This window comes from Rousettus aegyptiacus, unplaced genomic scaffold, assembly GCF_014176215.1.
Source record: "Rousettus aegyptiacus isolate mRouAeg1 unplaced genomic scaffold, mRouAeg1.p scaffold_m13_p_13, whole genome shotgun sequence".
In the NCBI taxonomy this organism is placed as follows: Eukaryota; Metazoa; Chordata; class Mammalia; order Chiroptera; family Pteropodidae; genus Rousettus; species Rousettus aegyptiacus.
Genome location: NW_023416288.1, coordinates 54,755,496 through 54,780,526, shown reverse-complemented (window position 1 = coordinate 54,780,526; position 25,031 = coordinate 54,755,496). Strand labels below are relative to the sequence as shown.

Sequence of the window (25,031 nt, the reverse complement as noted above, 5' to 3'; positions counted from 1 at the left end):
CCAGGCCAAAATGTCACAGTGCCCAGGTTGAGAAACACTGATCTAATCATAACTGACCAAAAAAAAAAAAAAAAAAAAAAAACCTGGCCGAAAATTTTTAAAAATTAACCTGATTATTCAAAATGTGGATTTGTATCCACCATTGTCAATGATGAACCTTGCCCTAAGGGTAATATGCCCTGAGATATTAGCTAAAGACAAAGCCACTACAACTCATTTCATTTTTAGCTTTTCATTCTGTACAGTAGTACACACATGATTTATAACTCCTGATAGAGTATCAAATTTTTAAGTCTGGAAACAGATTCAAACAATGAAGCTACCAAAGAGATATCGGTACACTGATATATAAGTACAGTTTATTCAAATTCTAATTTACAATCCTAACTAAAAGAAAAGAATCTTGTAATGTTTTATTATCTAAGACAAGAACAGCCCAGGGTATTAAATAGATCAAGATAATAATCCAGACTGCAAACCATTAGTAGAAAACCAGCGATGGTGCCAAAATGTATAAAGAGAACACCACCAGCTGTCAATCATGGTTAACCTCTGGAAAACAGCTGTACATTACATTGTACAATAGGACATGGAGAGGCTCTGATAACACGGTAGTTAAGAGCATGGCCTGTAGAGTCACAACGTCTGGGTCTGAAACCCAGATCTTCCACTTAAGCAGCATGCCAGCTGTACAACTTTTCTAAATCTACTCTTTCACTACGAAATGGGATATTACAATATCTAAGTCTTAGGACTCTTACTAGTGGAGATTTATGGAAAACTCAATTTATAAGTATCTAATATATGTCCCTACACTAATATCTACATTTAATGCAATCACTATCAAAGTCTCAGTAGGATTTTTTATGGAACTTGACAACCTGATTCTAATAGTCACACGGAAGAGTAAATAAGTATGTTTGCAAAAAATGAACAAAGAGACTTGTGATACCAAAAAAAGATAGAGTAGAAAGCAGCACTGTGGACCTGGTGTTGTTATAGACAAACGGGTCAAGAGATAGCTCAGAAATAGGCCCATGGGAAACTGGTATATATTAGAGGTGGCTTCGAACCAGAGAGAAAAAGACCATGCTCATGTGCACAAAGGTGCTGGGATAATTATATCCCCCCAAACAGCTTTACATAACAAATACCAGACCACTTAAAAACCTACAAAAAATTTTAAAACTTTATTAGAAGACAAAATAATATCTTTTTTAACCCTGGATACAAAAAGGTTTCCAAACAAGAAATAAAAAACAAAAACCATAAAGAAAAAGATGAATAAAGTTGACCAAACAGTAACAAATTTCTTTATAACAAAAGACTAGAAGAAAATATATACACATAATGAATGGATAAAGAATATCCATAATATAACTGTAGAACATCTAAAAATGAATTTTAAAAGCAAATAGCACAATACATAAATAGGCATAAAATGTTCACAAATAATTCAAGAAAAAAATTCGACGGCCAACATAGGAAAACATACTCTACTGTGTAGAGATGGAAATTAACATAAATTCTTTTATTATAAAAATTATGTATGTTTATTGGTTATTTAAAATATTTTAAATCAAATGCCTACTCTGGTTTTCCCCCTTTTTTTAAAATTTGGTGTTCTTTGTCACAGTGATTCAGTTCTTAATGTGTATTTTTCATACCATTCATTCATTATGTGTTGTGGTAAGTAACCTCTAAAATGGTCCTCAATGATCGTCACCTCTTGGTACCCACACCGCCTTGTAAAACCTCTTCCCCTTGAGTGTGGGCTGGAATTACTGACTTGCTCCTTATGAACAAAATATTGCAGAAGTAACGAGAAGTCACTTCTAAGATTAGATTATAAAAGGATCGTAGCTTCCACCTTAAATCTCTCTCATTCTCTTCTGGATTTTTCACTCTAGGAAAAGCCAGCTGCCATGGTATGAGGTGACCCTGCAAAGAGGCTCTTGTGAGTAAATTTGGAAGTGGATCTTCTGAGGCCTGCCACATCCACAGAAGAGCACAGAAGTAGACTCTTTCTCAGTCTAGCCTTAAGGTGACTGCATGCCTAGCTGATCCCTTGACTACGGCCTCACGAGAGACGCCGAACCAGAGGCACCTGGCTAAGCTCCTTAGATTCCTGATCCACAGAAACTGGGAGATCAATGTTTGCTGTTTTCAGCTGCTAAATTCTGGGATAATATATTACAAAATAATAGGTAAGTAACACGTGTATTGCAAATATCTTCTATTCCGTACCTTGTTTTACTAGTCTCTTAAGGGGGAGTCTTAATACATAGAAGTTTCTATGTGTATTCAAATTTACAAACATTTTTATGGTTAGTATTTTTGGACTTAAGAATTCCCTCCCTGCCTTGAGCTCATAAATGTATGCCCCCTTTTTAAAAAAGCTTTCTGAGTTTTTCTTTTTAATCATCAATCTACTAGGAATAGATTTTTATGCATAGTTAGAAGAGGGAGTCCAATTTCGTTTCTTTAATATGATGAGCAACTGTTCCAAGCAAGTGTATCTTTCCCAACTACCTTGCCATGTAGCATGTATTCACCCACCTAAGCTCGTATAAGTGTATAAAATTCATCAGCAATTTCTATTTAGTATTACCTGTTAATCTGTTATCCATCTTCCCTTTTTTTATAGGCTTCTCAGACACCTCATAGGCTGAGCCTTAAAACCCATTCCTGTGGCACCCTCCAAGTCTCCCTCACTCCCCAAAGGTGAGTAACTTCTCTAGATCCCACTCGGCAAGAGATCCTCCCCTCCCCTCCCCTCCTAACAAGGCTGTAATCCAATTGACGTCTTAAAGGTCTATTTAAAGTAAAACCTACTGCTAGGCATCCTGTTAAAAGAAATTAACAAAAGTATTAACAGAAAATGTAAAGAAATAACATTACAACCATGAACGTTTTAAAAATCAGATAATAAAATTAGAGCAATTAAGTTTGTTGGTAGTCTGGGTGCTGCTCTGATATGTTAGGAAGTGGTTTATTAAAAACCCCAGGTATCATTAGAAGCAATTTTGACTGTGGTAGTCATGTCTTATATTGACTAGGGCCCAGTAGTGCCTTACATACAGCAAGCATTCGAATTTGATGATGAAAAAAATGGATTAAAGAAATTTTCCCATTCTGATTTTTACGACTATGTTGGCAATTCTTACCTCCTTCTACTTCCTTAGAAACTGTTAATCACGTTGTCAGGTTTCACAGAAAAACCTACAGGGATTTGGATTTCAATAAATCTACTGAGTAATTTTTGAAAAACTGACATTTTTACCATGTTCACTCTTCCAATCCATCCTCCGTCTGTGGTATGTAACTCCATTTACTTAGGTCTTCTTTTATGTCTCTAAATAAAGCTTCCTCTTCTTTACAAAGGTCTTATACATCTTCGATATTTAAAATTCATTTTAAGTATTTCCTTTTTTAGGAAACCCCTCAGTCTCCCATCTCCTACACCAGGGGTCCCCAACCCCTGAGCTATAGATCAGTACTGGTACCACTCCGTGGCCTGTTAGGAGCTGGGCCACACGGCAGGTGAACAGCAGGCCAGTGAGTGAAGCTTCGTCCGTGTTTGCAGCCGCTCCCCAGCCCTAGCATCACCGCCTCAGCTCCACCTCAGATCATCAGGCATTCGATTCTCAGAGGAGCACCGGTCCCTAGTGCCGAAGAGGTTGGAGACAGGTGGCCTACATCCATTCTGAATTATGTGCCCCTCCTTCTATGATTCCTCTGCCCTGGGGCACACTTGAAATGTAATACACACACAGTTTTTCATTCTTGACTGTCTGCCTGCTTCCACCACCAGCATACAACCAGCAAAACGGAGCTCAATATTTAGTTTTCAACTTTAAATACATGAATAAATAAATATAACCAATTAATGTAAAGTATAAACTGCCTTATAAGGAGAGGATTACTATTTACTGAGTACCTTCCACGTGTTAGCCAAAATAATATGCTGAGTGCTTAGATGCACTGTCATCTAATTCTAAAAGAAAATCACCCTTTTGACATGTTATAAAAGCCCAATATTAGTGTCACATGATATACTAGGCATCAGGAATACTACAGTGATAGTCCTTACTGATCTGGAGGTCACAGTCACACAAGCCTTAATAATAGTAACTGTCTTAGTCGATTCAGGCTGCTATAAAAAAACATACCATGAACTGCGTGGCTTATAAGCAACAGAAATTTATCACAGTTCTGGAGGCTGTAAAGTCCAAGATCAAGGTACCAACAGATTTGTGCTTGGTGAGGACCTGCTTTGTGCTTTCTAGCTATAATCTTGCAAATAGAAAGGGATAAACTAGCTCTCTGAGGTCTGTTAAAAGGGCACTAATCCCAATCGAGATGGCTCCACTGACTACACAAGAAAAAAAAGGCTATAGGAGAAATCGAAGATGCTCTGAGGTTTCAAGCATAAATTATGATAACTGGAGAATATTATTACAAAAGAGGAGAAGTAATTTAAAGGGAGTAATTTAAAGTCAGTTTAGGACTTGCTGACTTTGTGATGTCAGTGAGACATTAAGGTAAAACTCAAAAGATAACTGGAAATTCAGGACTGACACTAGCCCAGAGGGTAGCTTGACTGTTAAGGGTACATGGTGGCCTTTGAAAGAACAGATTCAGTTGTATGATAAGAAATGGAAGACTGATTTCCAAGATGATCTGAGTGAGTACTAGGAAAAGGCATTAAGTGACCAGAAGAAAACAAAAGCTCAAGAGGGTACCAGAATCGGCAAAGGTTTTTTTTGGTTCTGGATGGGATTATCAGGATACATTTGAAAGCACATAGCAAACAACCAGTGTCAAAGGTCTAAAGGTGTGAGTGCACGTCAAATAGCGAGAAAGTGGGGATATGAGTTAAAAAGAAACAGATTGTTCTATGCTATCCCCGAGGACTAAACTAGGATGACGTTAGAACCTAGAGACAGAAGTTCAAAAAGGTATATTTGAGTTCCACATTATGAGATATCTGATATCTTTATTAACAGTAGAGATATTTAGCAAAGGAACAAGCTGCCTTACTATTAAGAACATTTAACTGAACGTTTAATCGTTTGTCAGGGATGCCGCAGAAGAATTTTTATACAATGTGAGAGGTGGAACTAGGTTTCATTTGACATTAAATTCTGACCTTTCTCATATTAAGCAATAACTCCCATCACCCGTCTCTCAGACCTGGTAACCTCTCTTCTACATTGTCTCTATAATTCGCCTATTCTGATATTTTATGTAAGCGGAATCATACAATATTTGTCCTTTTGTGTTTGGCTTATTTCACTTACCATAGTGTTTTCAAGGCTTACCCATTATATATATCAGAACTTCATTCCTTTTTATGACTGAATAATTATCCACTGTATGCATGTACTACATTTTTAAGTTTACTCCTCTGTTAATAGACACTGGATTGTTTCCATCTTTTGGCTACTATGAATAAATAAATGCTGCATCTATTCAAGTCTCTGTTTTCATTCTTTTGGCTATATTCCTGGCAGTGAAATTGTTGGGTCATATGGTAATTCTATTAAGATTTCAGATTCTATATAAATTTTTGAGAAACTGCCACTAAGAATAAATGACCTAATACAAAACTCACAGTGAGATAACAATTTATGTCCACTAAGATGGCCATAATAAAAAGAAAAAGGATTGATGGTGAGGATGTGAAGAAACTAGAACCCCCATGCACTGCTGGTGGGAATGTAAATGGAATGCTGGTGGTGAAACAGTTTGGTAGGCAGCTTGATATATTCTGCAACATAGATGGACCTTGAAAACATTAAGCTCAGTGAAATAAGCCAGATAAAGAATGACAAATCCTGTATGATTTCACTTACATGAAGTACCAAGAATAGGCAAATCCATAAAGACAGAAAGTGGAACAGAGGTTATCAGGGACTGGGAAGGGAGAAAGAAGGAATTACTTTTTAATAGGTAGCATTTTTGTTAGGGAAGATAAAAAATTTGAGTACAGATAATGGTAACGCTTATGTCATTTTGAAAGTGTTTAATGCCACTGAATTGTATACTTATGAGTGGTTAAAATGATAAATATTACATAATGTATATTTTACAATTTTTAAATAAAAAAATTAAACATTATTCCTTGTGCCAATATAAATGTATTAATCAGTGCCCAAAGCAGAAAAGAAAAAAATCAGTTTAGATATTGCAAACCAGAAAAGCGCTGAATACAAGGACTAAGATGCTTTTCATTAAAAATACTGAAGGACTGGGAATCAGGAGTAGCCACTGCATTACAGAAATAAAGGGTACACTGAAGTCAGAGGTCCAAAAGCTGCTGCCACTACTGTCTCTACACGTCCATGAAGCTGGCGTTAAACTCTGGAATGCTCAGTCCGGACACGTCACCTAACTGCTTCTATTTGTTCAGATCTTACAATTTTGCTAACCAGCTAAAACAGCAGCAAAAGAAAGCTCCCGTCCTTTTACCTTCCAAATTGTGGGAATTCATCTGATCTGACAGAACCTAAACTGTGTCCACATTTGATGGGAGTTCAGAAAATGCACTATATTTCATCATTTATAAGATGTTAAAATATTTTAAAAAGTGGAAATTGGGATGCATTTTATAATCAATAGCATATCATGGTTCACTGACAATATTTTATTTAAGAAATTCAAAATTAAATAATGGTAAATCTTAAGACTCAACAACATCTTAAATTTAATGAAAATGATTAATTTTAGCTTTCCAGTTTAAAAAAGAGGCTCTACAAGCTCTCCAAATAAAAACATGTTTTCATATTATCTTCTAAAAGCTTTGTGTGTTTTGCATCTTTCATTCAGGCATTTAGTTTACCCCGAATTTGTGAATATCGTGAAGTAAAAGTCCAAGTTAATTATCCTAATTTTTCCGGCACCATTTATTGAAAGGGCATTCTTTTTTCACTATTTCCAGCACATATCTGTCATATATCGAGTAAACTGTAAGTCGTCTTCTGTTCCACTGGTCCATGCATCACTATACTACTTGTGACAGTGTCTTAATTACTATACTTTCTAAAAAGTCTTAATAACTGGCAAAGTAAGTCTTCCCATATTGTCTTCCTAGGGAGTGTTTCGGCTACTTTAGCCCTTTATTGATTTTCCATAAAATTTTAGAATCAATGTTTTAAGTTCCACCAAAACAACAAAACCAACCAACCAACCAAACAAAAAACCACCAAAAAACCTGAAGGTTTTGATTGGGATTATATTAAACATATAAATCCATTTAGAGAGAGCAATAGCTATACAATATCAGGTCTATCAATCCACCTACATCGTATTTTGCCCCAATGATTAGGTCTTACATAATTTGTTTCAATAAGCCTCCTAGAAGTCTTAGGCCAATTTTTAGATTTATTCTTGGTTACATCATATTTTTTATGTTATTATGAATTACACTGTTTTAGATTTCCCTTTCCTAATTGTTGCTAGAATGTAAAAATACAAGTGATCTTTGATTTTCTTAATTAGCAATCTTGTGAAATTCATATCGTTTCTAATAATTTTTAGATTTTCAAAACACGCAATCATGTGGTCTGTGAATTGTTATTTCTTCCTTTCAAATTCTTATGTTTTTAAATCTCTTTCTTAACTTAGTGAAGATCGGGATCTTTACTACAACTTTGACTAGGAGTAGTTATAACGGACAACCTTATCTCTCCCAACCTGAGGGAATAGTTAATATTTCAACATTAATTACAAAACTTTATTAAAAAATAGATACCCTTTATCACATTAGATTTACTTCAAGTTTTATGATGAATGAATGCTGAATTTTATCAAGCACTGTTTATAACTTTGGCGGATCACGTTTTTTCTCTAACTCATTAAGATGGTAACACATACAGTAGTCCTCACTTGGCAGTTTCACGTTCTGTGGTTTCAGTTACCTGCCAACCAAAAATTATTTAATGCAAAATTCCAGAAACAAACCATAAGTTTTAAATTAGTGTCGTTCTAAGTTGTGTGATGAAATCTCACACCATCCTGCTCTACCCAGGGAGGGACGTGAATCACCCCTTTGTCCAGCATACCCATGATGTACATGCTCCCCTGTAGTCACTAACTAGCGGTCTTGGTTATCAGCTCAACTGTTGTGGTACGGTAGTCCTTTGTTCAAACAACCCTTATTTTACTTAATAATGAGTCCAAAGTGCAAAAGTAGTGACGCTGGCAATTAGGATATGCCATATAGTAGCTATACAGTGTTTCCTTTAAGTGAAAATCTATGCATGTATAGAAAAAAAAAATACTACATATAGGATTCGGTACTATCTGTGGTTTCAGGCACCCATTGGGGTTCTTAGAACAGATCTCCTGCTGTACATAGAGAAACCTAAAATGCATCAAACTAAGTAGTAGAAAAACTAAATTCTCATGTACAATAAAACTTAGCCTGAGATAGAGTAACACTGTTAACATGAGAAGTGCAGAAAGAATATATCGGTAGAATATTTAATGTCAGAAGCAAGCATGTAAAAACTAAGAAGAAAGGAACACTTTCAGGAGGTGCAGAAGAGGAATATAAATCATCTTTTCCCTATTTGAAGCTCTCTGATACTATTCCCATGGAAATACAATAATACGATGTGTAAAAAGCAATTTTGAGTTTTTTAGGAATAATTAACAATAGTATTTTATCTTTTTATAGTAAAAAAGGATATAAAGGTAACGATTGTTTGGTATTCATAAAAAAGATAGGATGTTTTCACAATAAATAGGAATTAAATCACCTTTGTAACATTATCAGACCTTATGCTAATTTATGCTAACTCTTTAAAAATAAGCATACCTATTAAAGACTCTTAAATTAATCATTGTTTTTTCTAAGCTACAGAGAACTTTCTAAGTAGAAAATATAAGCTTTAAAACAGAGGAAAAAGGTTTAGACTGAAATTGACAATATAAAAAATATAGGTTCTGGTAACTACTTACAATATTACTGCTGAAACCAGTAATCTCCATTAATATTAAAAGTAAATCTATAAGCCAAACCAGAAATTTACTTTGCAAAATAAATGCTGTAATGTAGAAAATACAGTTTAAAAATCCTAGGTCATTGGAGGAACAACCTCTAGCAGTTTTCAAACTGTTTCAAAATACTCGATGGTGACTAATTCAAAGCATTCTAGAATTTTATTTAATTTATGCTGTTCTAAAAATGGAAAGTCAAATTTTTCTGGTGTTATTAATTTAAAGGTTATATATTCCATGCAAGAAAAACATATAAAATAAGAGTTTCTCAATTTAAACACAATTAAAGTATCTTTTACAATAATAAGGAGATGCACACTTTTTTAACACACTAATTTTGGAACAAAAGTTGAAAATAGTCTTCCAAAATGTTATGTTACTCTCTCTTTCAAAGTGCAGTTTCAAAATTCACAAGTTAGCCAAATACAATTGGGATAACACTCCTCACTACGTGAACAAAAAAGCCTGGACTACCTTCCTGATTGTCACATGACACTGCCCTGGTCAGGTATGCGCGAGATTTATGCTTTATGAACACATTTCCCGATTTTTTGTTTTTTAATCCGTAAGCGAAAATCACAACCAGAGCTTCTAGAAGATATAAAGTTAATTTAGTTCAGAGCAATTTTTATATTTGGTGTTGAGGGCATTCCTAGGACCCAGAAAGGAATATATCACTGAGCATGAATTTCCCTCCTTATATGCATAGTCTTGATATGGAAAAGAACAATCATAATAGTTTTTTAAGCCCATGAGAAAACATGGAAACCAAAATAACCTCAGAAGGTAGAAGGGAGAAAAAAAAATAATTGCTTAATGCTAGGGTGGAGTTTGGATTAAAAGTTTCTTCTGACTATCATGCTAATTAAGTATGACAATAAATTAGGTTGGTAGCCAAAAGAAACGGAAAAACAAAAACTACCTCTCAGAAGATGTCAGTACCTCCACCAAATGTTTAAGGCAGAAATGGAACAATGAGGCTATATTTTTGGTTCTTATAATATTAACATTAAGATCTATAACATTGTGACTATGCAAATATACTTTATACCTATTTTGAATTCAGAAGTTCTAAAACTATTGCTGATCCTGACTTTACAGAATAACCAATGTAGGTCGGTAAAATAGACAATGAGGATGAATAAAGAACTTAAAACAATTCAACGTCTGATGAAGACAAAATCCAGTAAAAGTACTGACAATACGAGCTACTTGCAATACAGGCTATGTCAATGACATTTTGAGGCAGAAATATAGGAAGCAAAGGAACATACTGGATTTCATTTAAAAAGGGGGATTAGGACACACAATGTTCACTGAGTACTCAGGTAAATTAATATCAAGATGTTGAAGGAAACAAAACACACTTTTGCAATTCTACAGGAGAAAAACTATTACCGCAAAGAAAGGAAGAACAAAATAAGCATCAGGTTTTAAAAATACTAAAAAAAAAAAAAAAAAAATTAACCTGCTTCTTCCCTCTTTTCCCCACCATTCATTCAACATAGGTTTCCAGTTATTATGTTGGGATCCTAATTCAACCTAATCAGGAAAGCAAAGGATAGAGAATTGAGAAAAAGACTTCTCTAGCCTGTTACCCAATTACAACTTTTCTGGCCTATGATCCAAACACAAGTAAATCAGGTTTGCTCTCAGGTTTACTACATTCGGGGATTCAAGCACCCAGTTCCAATGTTCCTTTCTTATCTGTTTACTAACAACCAATTCCTTTAATAAGCAGCATATAAGTGATTGACATCAGAAGAAATAAGTGGATGCCTAAAAGAGAGACTTCATTAAATGAGAAAGAGTACATAAAGGAACACTAGAAACACCAAGGACACAACTATTTTATAGTTTTGCCTAACAAGAATGTTTTGTCCACCTATGAATATATCCAGACAAGTATTAATGGCAAAAGCTGGAAACTGCAAAAGCACATGCCTTAGTGGGACTTCCACTTACTAAGAGTATAAGGTAATCCAACCTGGTTTGGCATGGTTCACAAAGATGTATTTTAATACAGTAGACCATGTTATAAAGGAGATTCCACTCCAGAATACTGCTTAGTCAGTGTATTACTACAATTTCTCCGCTCAACTAAGATTGGCAATAACAGATCTTAAAATGATACAATTTTAATTGTAACACAACTGTAAGATGCTCCCTTCTCCAGACACACAGCACAAGAATAGTTAATAAATATCATAACCCTGTTACAACACATATTTTTTCAATGGATGTATTTATTTTACCATATGGTCATAAGAAAGAAACATTAGGGGACTATAAATGGTCAGAAGTAAAGGTTTAATGCCAAAAGTAAAAAGCACATTCATTAGATAAATATTTAATAAGCTCCTGTCATTTACCAGAATATTTTATTCTGAGAATCTACAAAGTAATACTTACAAATATAGGACATAAAATTTGTTCACATCCCAACATAATTTTAAAAACTAAAATTTACATTCAACGTTCAAGATGTTTGAAAAGAGTAAAAAATTCAGAAACAACCTAATACCAAAAAAATACTAGTTTAAAAAATCACAGTATATCTAATACATAAAATATTTCACTACATTAATTAAAAAAATATTATAAAGCCAAATACATTGTATTATACAAGCATAAAGAGTAAATGTATACACATACAACAAATTGTTTATGTAATTATACCTTAAGCGGCAAGATTATAGATAATTTTTTTAACCTTTTTGTACTTATATTTTTCTAATTTTTCAATAATGAATGTGCTTTCCCTCTGTAATTAGAAATTTTTAGTGCAGCTGAAATTTCCCTGAGAAACATTAAAAATCGTATTTAACTGTCAGATAAGGTAAATCTTTAGAATAAAACATATCATTTTACATAAGCACAATTTTTCATTTCTTTCCATACACCTGGCAATTATAATTCTTTAAGTGCATACAAGGAAGAGAGTTCAACTCAGTTTCCACTGAATTAATGTCAACTTAAAATTTAAAATTATTTCTGGGAGGAATTTATTCTACCATCTCTATCACTGATATCTATGTTCAAAAGAGATCCATTTTTAATTACTTATCCTTCCCTTAGTCAAATACATTTTTTATCAGCTCCTATAAAAAATATAAAAGAAAAACTACTATTCATCATGAAACATTAAAACCTAGGTGAAGAAGGCGGTGAGAAACACTAAAATTAAAGTATCCTTATGGTTTCAGGAGATACTAATAAGCTTTCCAATTACTGGCAATTTAAACTTAAATTTATCAAGCCCAGAGGTTCTCAAGCACTGACTGCTACAGTAGAACTGCCACAGAAGGGTTCCAAACACAGAAACTGTGGCCCTAGATCTCGCCTACTGAATCAGAATCCTCACAGGGTAGAGTTCAAACCATAAGGCCCTTTTAAATAAGATAGCAGAGATTGTGCTTAACGAAAACTTCCCTATTTCATTGCAAGCTTTTCTAATAACTCTGAAACAAAGTTCTCAATGTAAATGATGTTATAATCAGAGAATTACAATGTTATAACCAATGCCCATTAATTTATTCATTCTTGTAGATACAATTCAACAAAAAACCACACACATCACTACAGAGTAAAGCAAGCCTAGAGGCAGGCACCTGTGCCTAGTAAGACAAAGGCATATCCGATTCATGGAAAAAATAGACAGCAGATGTGACCTCTAGTATTTATCCATTAAAAACAATGTATTCTAAAAATAAATTTCCATGTCAACGGAACAAAGCTGTTTATAAATAAGAAGGAATGTGGAGGTGTGGGGAAGATAAGAGGAAGCTTCAGCAAGTTAAGTACCAACAGCCAGGAAACAAGGCAGAATGAATGGTAACTGGGGACATGGAAAAGAGAATAAAGTGGGAAATGGAAGAAGGGACGAGCTCTCTCCACAAATCTAAGAAGTTGGAGAAAATGAACAGATAATAAAGGAAACCAATCTGAGCAGAAGTACAAACTGCGAAGTGGAAAGTGGTGTAAATTTAAGACGGAAGAACAATTATGAGATATTTAGAGTAGATCAAATGATGGTACAGAACACATCTTGGGCATAGTGAAGGTATAAGGGGGTGAAAAATAAATACTGTGAACGAACCGATACTAAATAGAGCGAGCGTATCGGATGAATTTCCATAGTAAAGATGATGAAGCAGGAAAAAGAGAACTGCACAGAGAGAAGAATGAGACGTTATGAGAATTGGGAAACAATGTAAGTAGTACAAAGAAAACAGAACTTTGAGAAAAGTCAACAGAATAAGCCATGTTACCCAATCGATAATTGTAGAGCACAGTTATACCACATAATATCTAATTATTTGTAAAGTATAATAAAGTGTATTATTTTATGTAATAAAATGCCAAATACTAAATGTAACAAATTTTACGCAATCGAAACAAAATGCAAATAAAGGAATTTGACAAAGCGATGAGAAGCTGAATGATGCAAAACCAGGCTGAGAGAAGCGAGGACTAAAAAGAAAAAAGTGAAAGAAAAAAACTGGGACAAAAAGGACAACAGAATTAAAGCAATCAAACCTAAGAAAAGAAAAGAAAAGAAAAATGGGTAGGTAAAAATAAAGAGGTGTGACTGCACAATGGAAGACTAACCAAAAAGTGCCAGTAGCGCAAGTGAAACCTGATGGAAACTTGACAGCTTCAGGATTCAGAAAGTAAGTGGCTCCACGGCGTCCAGAAGGATTTGTGAAGATAACAATAGATAACAATGTCAGGGAGCGGCGAGGTGAAGTCGAGGGCCTTCAAGAGGACCAGGTAAGGGAAGCGCAAAAATGGTCTTAAAAAAGCTGAGGTCAGAAGGCAGGCGGGTCCGACAACTGGCCGGCAGATGGAAATGGCACGGGGCGGGGTGAGGGGGGTCACCAGTCAGCGACAGGGCACCCACCGACAAACATTAGGAATGGGGGGCCTGAGGCTGGGGGTGAAAGGGAGAAAGGAACGGTGGGGTCTCGGGTTGAAAAAGTAAAGACTGAAGCAAAACCGACCTCTGGGTATAAAATAGGTGACGCGAAATCCCCAAACAAGTAGAAAAGTGGAAGGAGGGCAGCGGCCCGAAAAGGGGGCCAGCCAGGGAGGGTAGGGAGAGCATGATGCGCCCCATCATCCCCGGGACCGTGTCACAAGAACGGTCACCGCAGGAGCTCGGGCTGGGGTCCCGGCCCCGGCTGCCAGCCTACCTCCTCCACCTGGGCGACGCCGCCTCCCCGCCGGCGCCCCCCGCAAGCGAGCGCGGCGACACCTCGGAGACGCGCGGCTGGCTACCTTCGGCCGGCCGTGACCTTCTCGGACCCAGCCTGAGTCTCGCCCCCTACTGATCGCCTCCTGCTCAGCCACCGCTGCCCGCACCGCGCAAGCCGGGGTGCGAGCCAGGGAACCCCCTCCGGGCCATTGTGTGTGTTTACGTAGCGAGGAGCTGCATGACGGAGAGGCACGAGGGGGGGATGCCCATCTCCCACCCGCAGCGCCCAGAGGAGAGAGTGGCCGAGAGCATCGGAGCCCCCGAGAGCCACCTCGCTCGCCCAAATAAACATCGGCCGGCCGAGCCCGGGGCCGCGGGGGCCGCGGGGGGCGCCGGCACTCACCTCCTCGGGGATGGCGGGGTCCGCAGCCGAAGAGGCCGCGGCGCCGGCGCCAGCCTCGGGCTCCATGTCCCCGTTGAACAGAGCCTGGCCCTGCTCCGCGTCGCCGCCGCCGCTCAGCGCCGCCATCTTATAACCGAGAGCCGGGGCCCGAGCGACCGCTGCTGGGCGGGGAGGGGGAAGGGAGGCGGAGGGCGGGGGGCGGCGGGGAGGGACGGCCGGGGCGGCGCCGGCGGCGGCAGGGCGCCTGGGCCACCTCAGGAACCGGCCCGCGGCCCCCGGCGCAGCCGAGCCTGAGGGGATTGGGGGAAGGACGCCGGGCTGGGGGCGGGGGAAGGGGGCGGAGACCACTAGGAGTCGCCGCGGCAACGGCGTCACCCGCGTGTCACGGCCGTGACGTCACCCGGGGTGCGTGACGTAATCTCAGGAGCGCCCTCGCGCCCTCGCGCCCTCGCCTGAGGAGGCTTCCTTCGCCTCCTGCCCACCCTCGCGCTCGCCGGCTTCCTGCGCTCCGCCGTTTCCATGGCGCCGGTTTCCTACTTTATTCTCTTCGCCCTAAGCCTGTTCTGTAATGTAGGATTTACTAGAAGAGCAGGGGTGGTGTTCGAGCCGTTGAAATCCTAGAGGGAGGAGGACGGGGAAGCCCATCCTGGTGTTCTTCCATTACGACAGACGTCTCTGAGTCATAAAAATAAGACCTGAAGCCCCAGGGTTGACAGCCAAGTGGCATTTGATAGAAATAGATTTAGGAACAGCCAAATTATCAGAATGATGCTTGCATCCTTTTCATTAAAGGATTTGGCCTGTTAAAGTGGGTCTAAATGGAAATCTAAAAGCTTTTTTTTTTTTTTTCATCATCGAGGAATGTTTCCTTTTAGCTTATTTTTCGTTTTCCAGATGCGTTCATTTAGCAAATGTCAGTGGAGTGCTTTCCATGTGCTAGGACCTGCAGAAGCACAGAACATTCTAGATATCTGAAGCATCAAAACTATTTTCAAGGAAACCATTCAAAATATTTCAAATACTTCTGTGCCTTTCTTAAACAGAACATTCCAAGGTATTTTCTATGCAAAATGTGCATAAAAACAAGAGGGGAAAAGTAAATTCCCTCTGAGAGGCCCAATTACAGAATGGAATTAATCCAGTTCATTATTTAAAATAGGTTTATTTAAAAGGAAAAGAATTTTCTGCAAAAAAAATATATAAAGGGAGAAATAGAAATGCGAAACATAGTGAAAGTTACTGTGGACTCCTTATCGTGGGAAGATAGTCACCAAAGGAACCTAAACGTCAAGTCATGAGGAGCTTTGAGTGGCCTCTGCATTTTCGTACTCCCCATAAGGGGGGAAGTTACCAGTGACCTCTTTATTGTATTCATGATGATTCAAGAGATAGAAAGCTGCCCTCCTGACCTCTGAAGCAGGATGTCTGCATATTTATAGAGTCACCAGGACCCCAGGGGAGCTGACCTTTAGTCCCAAGGTAAGTAGTTGTGTGAGAGTGCTTGGTTAATCAGAATACTGGTATCCCTCTACGCTGAAAAACACACAACCTATCAAATGAACATGCTACGTTTTGTTAGTATCATTGTACTTTCTCTTCCTGAGAAACTCTCCTTGAGGGACTGAATTTAAATCAAGAGCTGCCTTGGCAAAAGTAGAATGAATGAAGATGAGCGCAAGGGGTAATGCCATCTAGCTGTTGTCCGAACTGCCCCTCTTCACTAGAAGGACATACTTCTAAGCGGACCGAAATAGCACCACAGCCCCTCATGGCACCTTTTCCTCTTGATTTCATCAGAAACACAATAGGCAGGTTTTTAAATTCTCTCAACATTCTTGTTTCATTTTTTTAAAAGCCCTGAAAATATGACATCATTAAATCACTGTCTCATGACGTTAAAAGTCCTAAATTTACTTTTTCATTGGTTCAAAATCTTTTTTTTTTTTTAGGCAAGGCAACTCTTGGTTGACCTCACAGATTGCAAGGACCTTGTTAGCTTACAATCCCTTATTATTTTTTACGCCTACACTACCTGGTCTTCCTAGGTGGTCTCCCATCCAAGTACTAACCAGCCCTGACCCTGCTTAGCTTCTGAGATCAGATGGGATCAGGCTTGTTCAGGTTGACATGGCCATAGACTGGTTCCATTTTAAATTACAGCCTTCCTTACCAGCAACAATCTGTACATCGTATCTTACATGGTTATTTCTTCACAGGATGGCCGATATCCATTTAATATTGGTTCTTGTTAGCTTCCATGTATTCAGCATTTTCTGATCTTGTCTTCAAATATATCTTCTTTGATTTCTCTAGGCCATTCTAAGGCCCCAAAGTATCCAGATGGGAAAATATAAAGAAAGCACAAACTTCGGAGTCCAAAGATCAGGATTTTAGTGTCATCATGCCACATCTTGGCTATATAATCTCAAAGCAGGTATGTTCCGATCTCAGTTTTGTTGTTGTTGTTCTAATCTATAAAATTAGGGTAGTAATAACGCCAGTCCAACCTACCTAATAATATCATTGTGAGGATCAAACATTGTAGGTTTGCCTTTTATAAAATAGAAAGTTACCCTCTCGGTCAGAATTCAGACAAGACATAGGGAAGATGGCTTATCTCTACTCCTCAACTGGGAGGACCCCGTGTCTAGAGGCTGTCTCAGTGAGTTGGGACCGGAATCATCAGGAAACATATTTCCTCGCAGGTCTGGTGGTTGAAACTGGGGCCTCTGAGTCAGTCACCCAGAATACTTAAACATACTCTAGTTGTGCGGCTTGAGCTTCTTCATAGTATGTTAGCCTCTGGGTAATCAGACTTCTTGCAAGGTGGCTGAGAACCCCAAATGCTTGTATCCCTGTGAGGAGGTGAAAGCTTTATTGCATTTTATGACCTTGCCTCCAATGTCACACAGCATCGCTTTTGTTGCATTTTATTGGTGATGGGTAAGTCACTAATCCCAGCCCAAATTCAAGGAGAGGTGATTTAGACCCTACCTCTCAATGGAAGAAGTGTCAGAGAATTTACAGGCATGTCATGTTTAGAATAATGAACTGGCTACTCTGTAGAAATGGCTACCTTTTCTAGAGAGAATTCTACCCCTTTTATTACTGGAAATCACCAAGGCATATCCTAGTATGCTAATGAAGAAGACTTTACCTTCTTTCTTTAGCTTCTGAAGCCCCATTGCATGCAAAAATAAATATAGGTCCTTGGCCATTGAACATATCCTACCCATCTCCTTCTGGGCACTTTGCTCCAAATCCCAATGCTGCCATAGGCAGAGCTGATGTGCTGAAACCCTCCCTCTACACAAAACAGTGGCACTATATTCTTGAATCCCAAGCCAGTTAGTGTTTTGAGCAGAGAAAAAGAACATGTCCGGTGGTGTTATGTCAGATGGGCACCAAAGAAGTGTCTTGCATTTGAAAGTCTTACAGACATTTTAGTCAACACAGTTCTTTTAGGTTTTGCTCATAATCCCCTTTTCCCCTAAGGCATTCATGTATTCACAGGAAGCTGGAAAACAAATGTAGGTGAGAAGCACTATTTAGAACATTGCTCCAGTTAATGACTGAGACACTGTTAAGAAGTCTTGCTGCTATGTCTAACCCTTTCTTCCCTGGAGATGACTTTATTTACAATAAGCTTTTTTATTTTGAATCCTGAATTCTAATAGACAATGGATAATAGTCCTACCTGTCAGTCGGACCTACCCAGCCGGGTCTGAATGTGGTCACTGACTAGAAAACAAATTAGCAGCCTCTAGAAAGTGTCCACAGTTCCAACCATGTTTAATGATGTATAGCTAACAGTTTAATATTTTATTTATGAATCAGAGTCATAATTATGAATAACACATCCTATATTATTTTATAGAAAGCTACTCTCAAGCTATTTACGTGTGAATAGAAAATTGAATTATAGAGTTCACTCAGTACAGCCTTCCCACATCCTTTAGGGATGGGGCCTCACCAATGCAGTATGTTTAACTGTAACAGTATTTTTTTCTGAAGTTGAATTGAAGTCCTTCTCTGATGATATTTATATTCTGGTGCGAGTTTTTCCTTCCAGAAGAATACAGGATGAGCCTTTTTCTTATTCTATGTAATTGCTTTCAAATGTTTGAGGGAAGTTCTGTTTCCTTTAGTTCTCTCCTCAAAACATATTCCCTTCTTTCCGTGTACGCTTTTCAGTGTTCCTCTTAAAACATGGTCCCGTGAATTGAACACTGTTTCAGATTTGGTCCAACCAACAAAGAATGGAATCTCTGATTACAATAACCTAGGAACCATGATTTTGTTAATACAATAAAAAAATATAAGCAACCCCTCCTGATTATTGATGCACATGAAGCTCATAGTCAAGAAAAACCCTTTGTTTTCTTAAATAAAATGGTATTATGTCGAGTCTAGATTTTTTAGTCTGTTTAGCATTGTTCTCTCTTCCACTCAACTCACATTTCCCATATTTTTTAATTCTTGAAGAAAGATTATGCTTTTAGATTCATGAAATTTATGAGATATATTTCTAACATTTACCAAAAGATATTTATATCAGTGTGTAATTTCATCTTATAACATCTTACTTATACTATCCTCAGATGTGTTAATAAGATAAGAATTCTTTGAAATATTCTTTATGAATTTGGTGATTTTAGGTGTTAAAATTTATTTAGTTTGCTTGTATTGCAATATGCAGTGGACTATGCTACCTTTTGGCAAGAAACAAGGGGAAACTATATATATATATATGTGTGTGTATATATATATATAGTTTCCCCTTGTTTATATATATATATAGTTTCCCCTTGTTATATATAAATATACATATTTATATATATATAAATATGTATATTTATATATATATAAATATGTATATTTATATATATAAATATGTATATATTTATATATATATTTATATATATATAAATATATATATATATATAAATCATACCTAAGACAAGGGGAAACTGTATGTATATCTCTCTCATACCTGTTAAGGGATGGGTAAGAACATGGAGGAGATACTCTGGGAGTGAGACTTTTCTGAGTATATCTTTGAATAGAGTTTTACTCTATGAGAAAAGTACGTAAATGGAAAAAGTAAAATCTAACCAAATGAATCTAATTGTATATCAAACTGATAACACAACTACACAGAAAATAATTAATTCAAGTAGCTTTTGCGTGTAGTTTTCTGATTTACACTGTGTCAAATTAGCTAAACTGTAATGTCCCCCAGAATCCTCTTCCATCATGTAAGACCTGCTTACCCAGTCCTTAAATATGTTCTCTCAGAGGGTCCAGAGGAAACTCTCTTTACCATGGAAATGCATTCCCGAGGGTAACTATTAGAGCAACAGCTCTCCTCTGTAAGCTGGAAATGATAATAGCTCTACCATTTCAGTGGGTTACACGTTTAACTCTGTGGTGAAGGACGCCGGCTTCTCCCGAAGGACCCACATCACTGGGGTTGTGCTGAGAGGTAGTGAAAGTCTGACTTGGAGTGCAGTCCCTCCTCACTGGTTCCGGTTTAGCCCCCCAGATTGCACTTTATCCCTGCTTCTACTGCTCCCTGACTATCTGCCCTGAGGATTTTAGGTTTCAACAGCAGACACTTAGCCTCACATAGACTGTTTAACCAGCTCCACATTGCGTAAGATCAAATCCCTATAATAAATTCTGTATTATTTATATTTTCTAATGCTTCTGCTTTTGATTAAGTACTCACTGGACTATATTCTAAGAATGAAATGAACTACAAATAAATCTTTAACGTTATTTAGAAGGTTTACAGTCAGTAGCACTATTGGTTTTGTAATTCTGAAACAATTTATATTTTTTGTGGGAAAGAGCAAATGAATACATATATTGATGTTGAGGATCAGGGGTTTTTTTTGTGGAAAAAGCAAGAAACATGTATGGAACACAGAAATTGAAGAATCTAACCCTGTAGTGTTAGATTTGAATTGGAAATAGCAGTATTAATGTAGGATTGAAGAGAAAAGATATGTGTATATATACACACATACATAGACACATTGTGTAATTTTTAAAAGAACATGCTGGTTAATACATAGAGAAGGAATGCTAGAACTAGAAATATATAGTAAGTGTATATACTTATAAGTATAAATATATAAACCAAATGAAGTACATACATACTTACATACTATATGTATATTATATGTATATAGATGTAGACATAGAAATGGATTCATATAGTCTTAGCTTTGCTCACTGAAAGAGGTGCCAAAAAGTGACAATAAGTACACCTGATGCCTGGATCTTGATTTCGAAATACCATTCTCCACACAGGCCCTTTTGATAAATGACCGATTCCAGATCTGGGGCAGGAAATGTATAAATTGAAGGATGTGCCTTGGTATACTCAAGAGCAAGGATGTGGTAGAATTAGAAAATCCACCAATGTAGTATTACTCCAGATAAGAACCATTTATTGTTGCTAAAACTATTATTGGGTAAAAAACTTGGGGAACAAGACCGTCTTATGCTTTTATAATTCCACCACATAGACCCCTTATTAATTATAAAGGGAGAAGTGTAAATTTATAATGGAGACATCTGGCCGTCACTAAATTAACCAAACTATTACACTTAGCATCACCACTGAGAGATCAATCAATTCAACATTATTTAAGTCCTGATGTGGTGCATCATCTGTGTAGTATTTGGACCAAAGAAGGTTTCACCTGAATATAACCATGAGGAAACAATCAAATCTATAATGTGGGGCATTGTATAAGACAACTGACTGCACCTCTCCAAAAATTCAATATCATGAAAAATAAAAAGTCAAAAGCAGAAAGTCAAGTATACTATTCTAGATTAAAAGAGATTACAGAGGTCTAACAACAGATGCAATACACGAAACAACTGAATCCTAGATAAGGAAACTAGAAGACTTTTGGGACAATTGGGGAAATTTACATATGGGCTATATATTAAATGATAATGATGAATTAATGTTAATATCCTTGATTTTATAAGATGAATGGTGACATGTTTCAGTGTCATCATGTCTGCAACTGACTTTAAATAGTTCAGAAAAAATGGAGATAGAGATAAAGAAAAGGACAAATATTAACAATTTAGGAATCTGGATGAAGGATATGGTAATATGTTTGTAATACTATTCTTTTAACTTTTCCGTACATTTGAGATTTTCCAAAAAATGTTGGAGTAAATTTATTATATAAAAGTGATACATGGGGTACTAAAACATTGTGATGTTTTTAAATAAATGTTTTTTTTCAGGCAATTAAAAACTTGTTAGACATCTATTACTGTTAAAATTGCGTTAAATTTTGCCTTTTTCTTCCATTATATACCTAGGATCTATTCCTGATAAATCTAGTTTGATAATGCCTTTGTTCCTGATACATAAGAATTAAACCATTTTGCATCATGATTCATAGATTCATAGATAAAAAGAGATAAAATTTTTGCTGTCTCTCGCTCAGGTTTTAATAAGACCCTGTAATGTATCTCTATGTGTCAAGTATCAATTTTCTCATATCTTAAATTCTAAGTATTATTCGAAGCGTGTATTTGAAATACACATGGTTTTATGATAAACATTTACAGCAGAGCCTGTTCTGGTATCTTGTGCTTAAGATGTTCTTATGGTGTCTCATCGTTCATTTCTTCATTTCTTCATTCATTCAACAAATATTTATCGCATACTCACCGAGTGTCAGACATTGTGCTAGGCTTTTATATAATTTGAATAATAATGAGAGTCTTAGATTTTCGGTTTGTTCATTTTAGCACTTATTGTTGCTCTGGGAGAGCCTTGTATACAGAAAACTGTTAAAGAGCAAACCTCTGATAGCGGCCAGCATTTACAGCCCTCTGAACTTCTGTGACTGTTTTTTTGTGTGTGTGTGTGTGTTTAATGTCTCTAATGCCAATTTTCAAATCTGTGTTGCTTTTGTCTTTGATCCTTAGGTATGAAAACCTTTCTGTGTGATCTTGCTTCCTACTTCACAGAGAAAATAGAGACTTTAAGATGTGAACTCTCTAGCTTCCAGCTCCCCCAAGTACAAACTTCTGTGCATTTTTATTCATTCTTACTTTTCCCTACCTCACAGTATGAAGCATCACTCTTTTTGCATTTGATGCTGTTGGCTTCATCCTTTTTCTCGTGACTCCCCACACTGCTGGTTCTCCTCATAAAAGATCAGTTTTTTCTTGGTTTTGTTTTTGGGGTCATTTTTCACCACTTGCAGTTTAATTGTTTGTATAACCCTCAACTCCACCCTTTGCCCATTTCTCTTACAGAACTTTTATACTCTTACCCATCCCTTTGACTTTATTTACAATGAAGACTGTATCACATCTAGATATGTCCACCTTGCCTCAACCTTTGGTTTCCAACTTACCTGCTAGATGTCTGCACCTGAAAATGTCACAGATAATGCAAACTCCACAAGTCCCAAGCTGACTGCTACAATCCTCACTTTCTGCTTCAACAACTGCTTACCCTGTATTTTTTAAATTTCAATTTGTGACAATGCCTTTTGACTCTTTATTTAAAGATGAATACTAATTCCATATTCTCTGTTGTAACAAAAATCTTTGCGTTGATCCCAATTTTTTTAGTAACTGAATTCAGTTACTCCTGAAGTTTTTCAATAATAGATTGGTAAATGTCTATCTCTTCACATCTTTTCCTCCTCTTAAAGAAAATTTAGGTTTTTCCCTTTCAGAATTCTTTTATTTATTACTTTGGTACTTTTTTAGCAGTTTTTTTTCTTTTTTGCTCTTGGATCTGAATTTCTGGTTTTAACATCTGCCATGATCACTTCCCTGTACTTTTATTTTAATGAATCAATATTAGATAATTTAAGTCAGATTTTAAATTTAACATTTTTATAAATGTATTTGATTCAAGTTACTAGTATGTATATTGATCAAAGTTAATTTATTTTATAAAAGTGACAATAGCTTTGAGAGGCAAATGTCCTAATTAATCAGACCCTTTATTATATATATATTAGCATCTCTCTCACACTATGCAGAATTAGTGTGGTTTTGTAGATGGCACTTTTCATATGAGTATATCTTGTATGAGTATAAACATCTCATCCCTGATTTTGTACAGGACAATTATTCATTTTCTAGGAAAGATTATTAGTTGCTAAAATAATGAAAAAAGTTAGATGTTAGGAAATTAAGGAGCCAAGAACACTGTTACTTTTTGAGAAGCTTGACTATTTTATCATTTTTGCATTTCATGTTATTTAATACATTCCAAACTTATAAGTGCAGTGCATTGTTCTAGATGAGACTAGGTCCAAAGATTTTGAAACACTGAAGAGAAGATGTGGCTAAAACTGCCATTTAAAAGTTATATATAAGAGATCACTGGTGGAGTAGGGATATAGTGGTTGGTGGTGGACAGCCAGGCTGACTCAACCAGAAGCTGAATTTTACTGCCACTGGTTACCAGAATGTTGATAAATACAGAAGCTTCATAATATTACTCTACTTGTAGAATTTTTTGAACATATAGGTCAAGGTTGAAACTCCCAACCCTATATGGAAGAGTGCTTAGAGAGGTCTCTAGCTGAAAATGAACAAGTTAAAGGGAAAATTGACACAATAAAGAAATGTAAAAGCCTTTCACTTTAAGAACTGACATGGCTGAATATTGAAGTATCCAAGGTAAGGATCATCCATTTTCTTATAACTAGTTTATTTTTACCAAGTCTGAAGTTATCTATTTATTCCCTTTGTTGAATTGGCATGCCCGTTATAGGTGTTTGTGAGCAATAGACAGTATGAAATTTTTCTTAATAATGTGGAACTGGAACAATTATTTCAAGGTCATCGTAATTTTCCTTGAGAAACTTGACCTTGTAATTTAACCTTTTTGGATGTTTGAAACTTGATTTTATGTGAGATGTAAAACCAGTTTTCCCTTCTTTGTCCCTAAAGACTTATTTCATTGTCAAGTTTTCAACATACAAGGAATTAATTGCACATCTTTGGATGTGATTTATTTAATTATTCTCCATGGGAAAATGGATCACAGGGAAATGACTTTGGCAATATTAAATATGTTTAGTAAATTAAATATTTTTAAAAATTAAGTTATGAAGTTTTCTTTCTAGGATAAAGTAGTACCGATCCTTTTTTCCCCTCCAATGCATACATGCATACATATAGCCACGATTAAAATAATCACAGATATTGTTTTGATTTAGACATATGCTTCTTCGTCTTTTTGACAGGAGGTTGGAGAAGGCGTATGGAGATGTTGCTGTATTGTGCATTGAGACAGATTATACTAAGCCAGTTGTAATTTCCATGGCTAAGGCAGACTCTTGTTAGTGGGGGATAGTATTGAGAGTTTCTTGCAGGAGGTGAGGAATGAATGGAGAGAAGCTGATGGGACAC

At 36.8% G+C, this 25,031-nt stretch overlaps 1 protein-coding gene, 1 long non-coding RNA gene and 1 pseudogene across 7 annotated transcripts in view; 1 reads left to right on the top strand and 2 right to left on the bottom strand.

Moving 5' to 3' along the window:
* BRAF (B-Raf proto-oncogene, serine/threonine kinase) overlaps positions 1 to 14,793 on the bottom strand; it is a 107,954-nt gene extending 93,161 nt beyond the window's left edge. For 2 of the 5 annotated variants that reach the window (XM_036230819.1, XM_016133004.2), the window contains exon 1: positions 14,607 to 14,789. In XM_036230819.1, coding sequence (XP_036086712.1) covers positions 14,607 to 14,732 — 126 coding nt within the window. In that variant the 5' untranslated portion in view covers positions 14,733 to 14,789. Of the gene's footprint in view, positions 1 to 14,606 lie in introns of all 5 variants that reach the window. The other 3 variants (XM_016132999.2, XM_036230820.1, XM_036230818.1) reach the window with 3 other exon arrangements.
* Positions 14,794 to 15,050: 257 nt separating this feature from the next.
* LOC107504055 overlaps positions 15,051 to 25,031 on the top strand; it is a 29,588-nt gene continuing 19,607 nt past the window's right edge. Inside the window, exons 1-2 of one of the 2 annotated variants that reach the window (XR_001595362.2) lie at positions 15,051 to 16,085; positions 16,920 to 17,040. This is a non-coding gene — a long non-coding RNA (uncharacterized LOC107504055). Of the gene's footprint in view, positions 16,086 to 16,657; positions 17,041 to 25,031 lie in introns of those variants that run through there. The other variant, XR_004954028.1, reaches the window with a different exon arrangement.
* Positions 16,627 to 16,745, bottom strand: LOC118611098 (annotated as a pseudogene).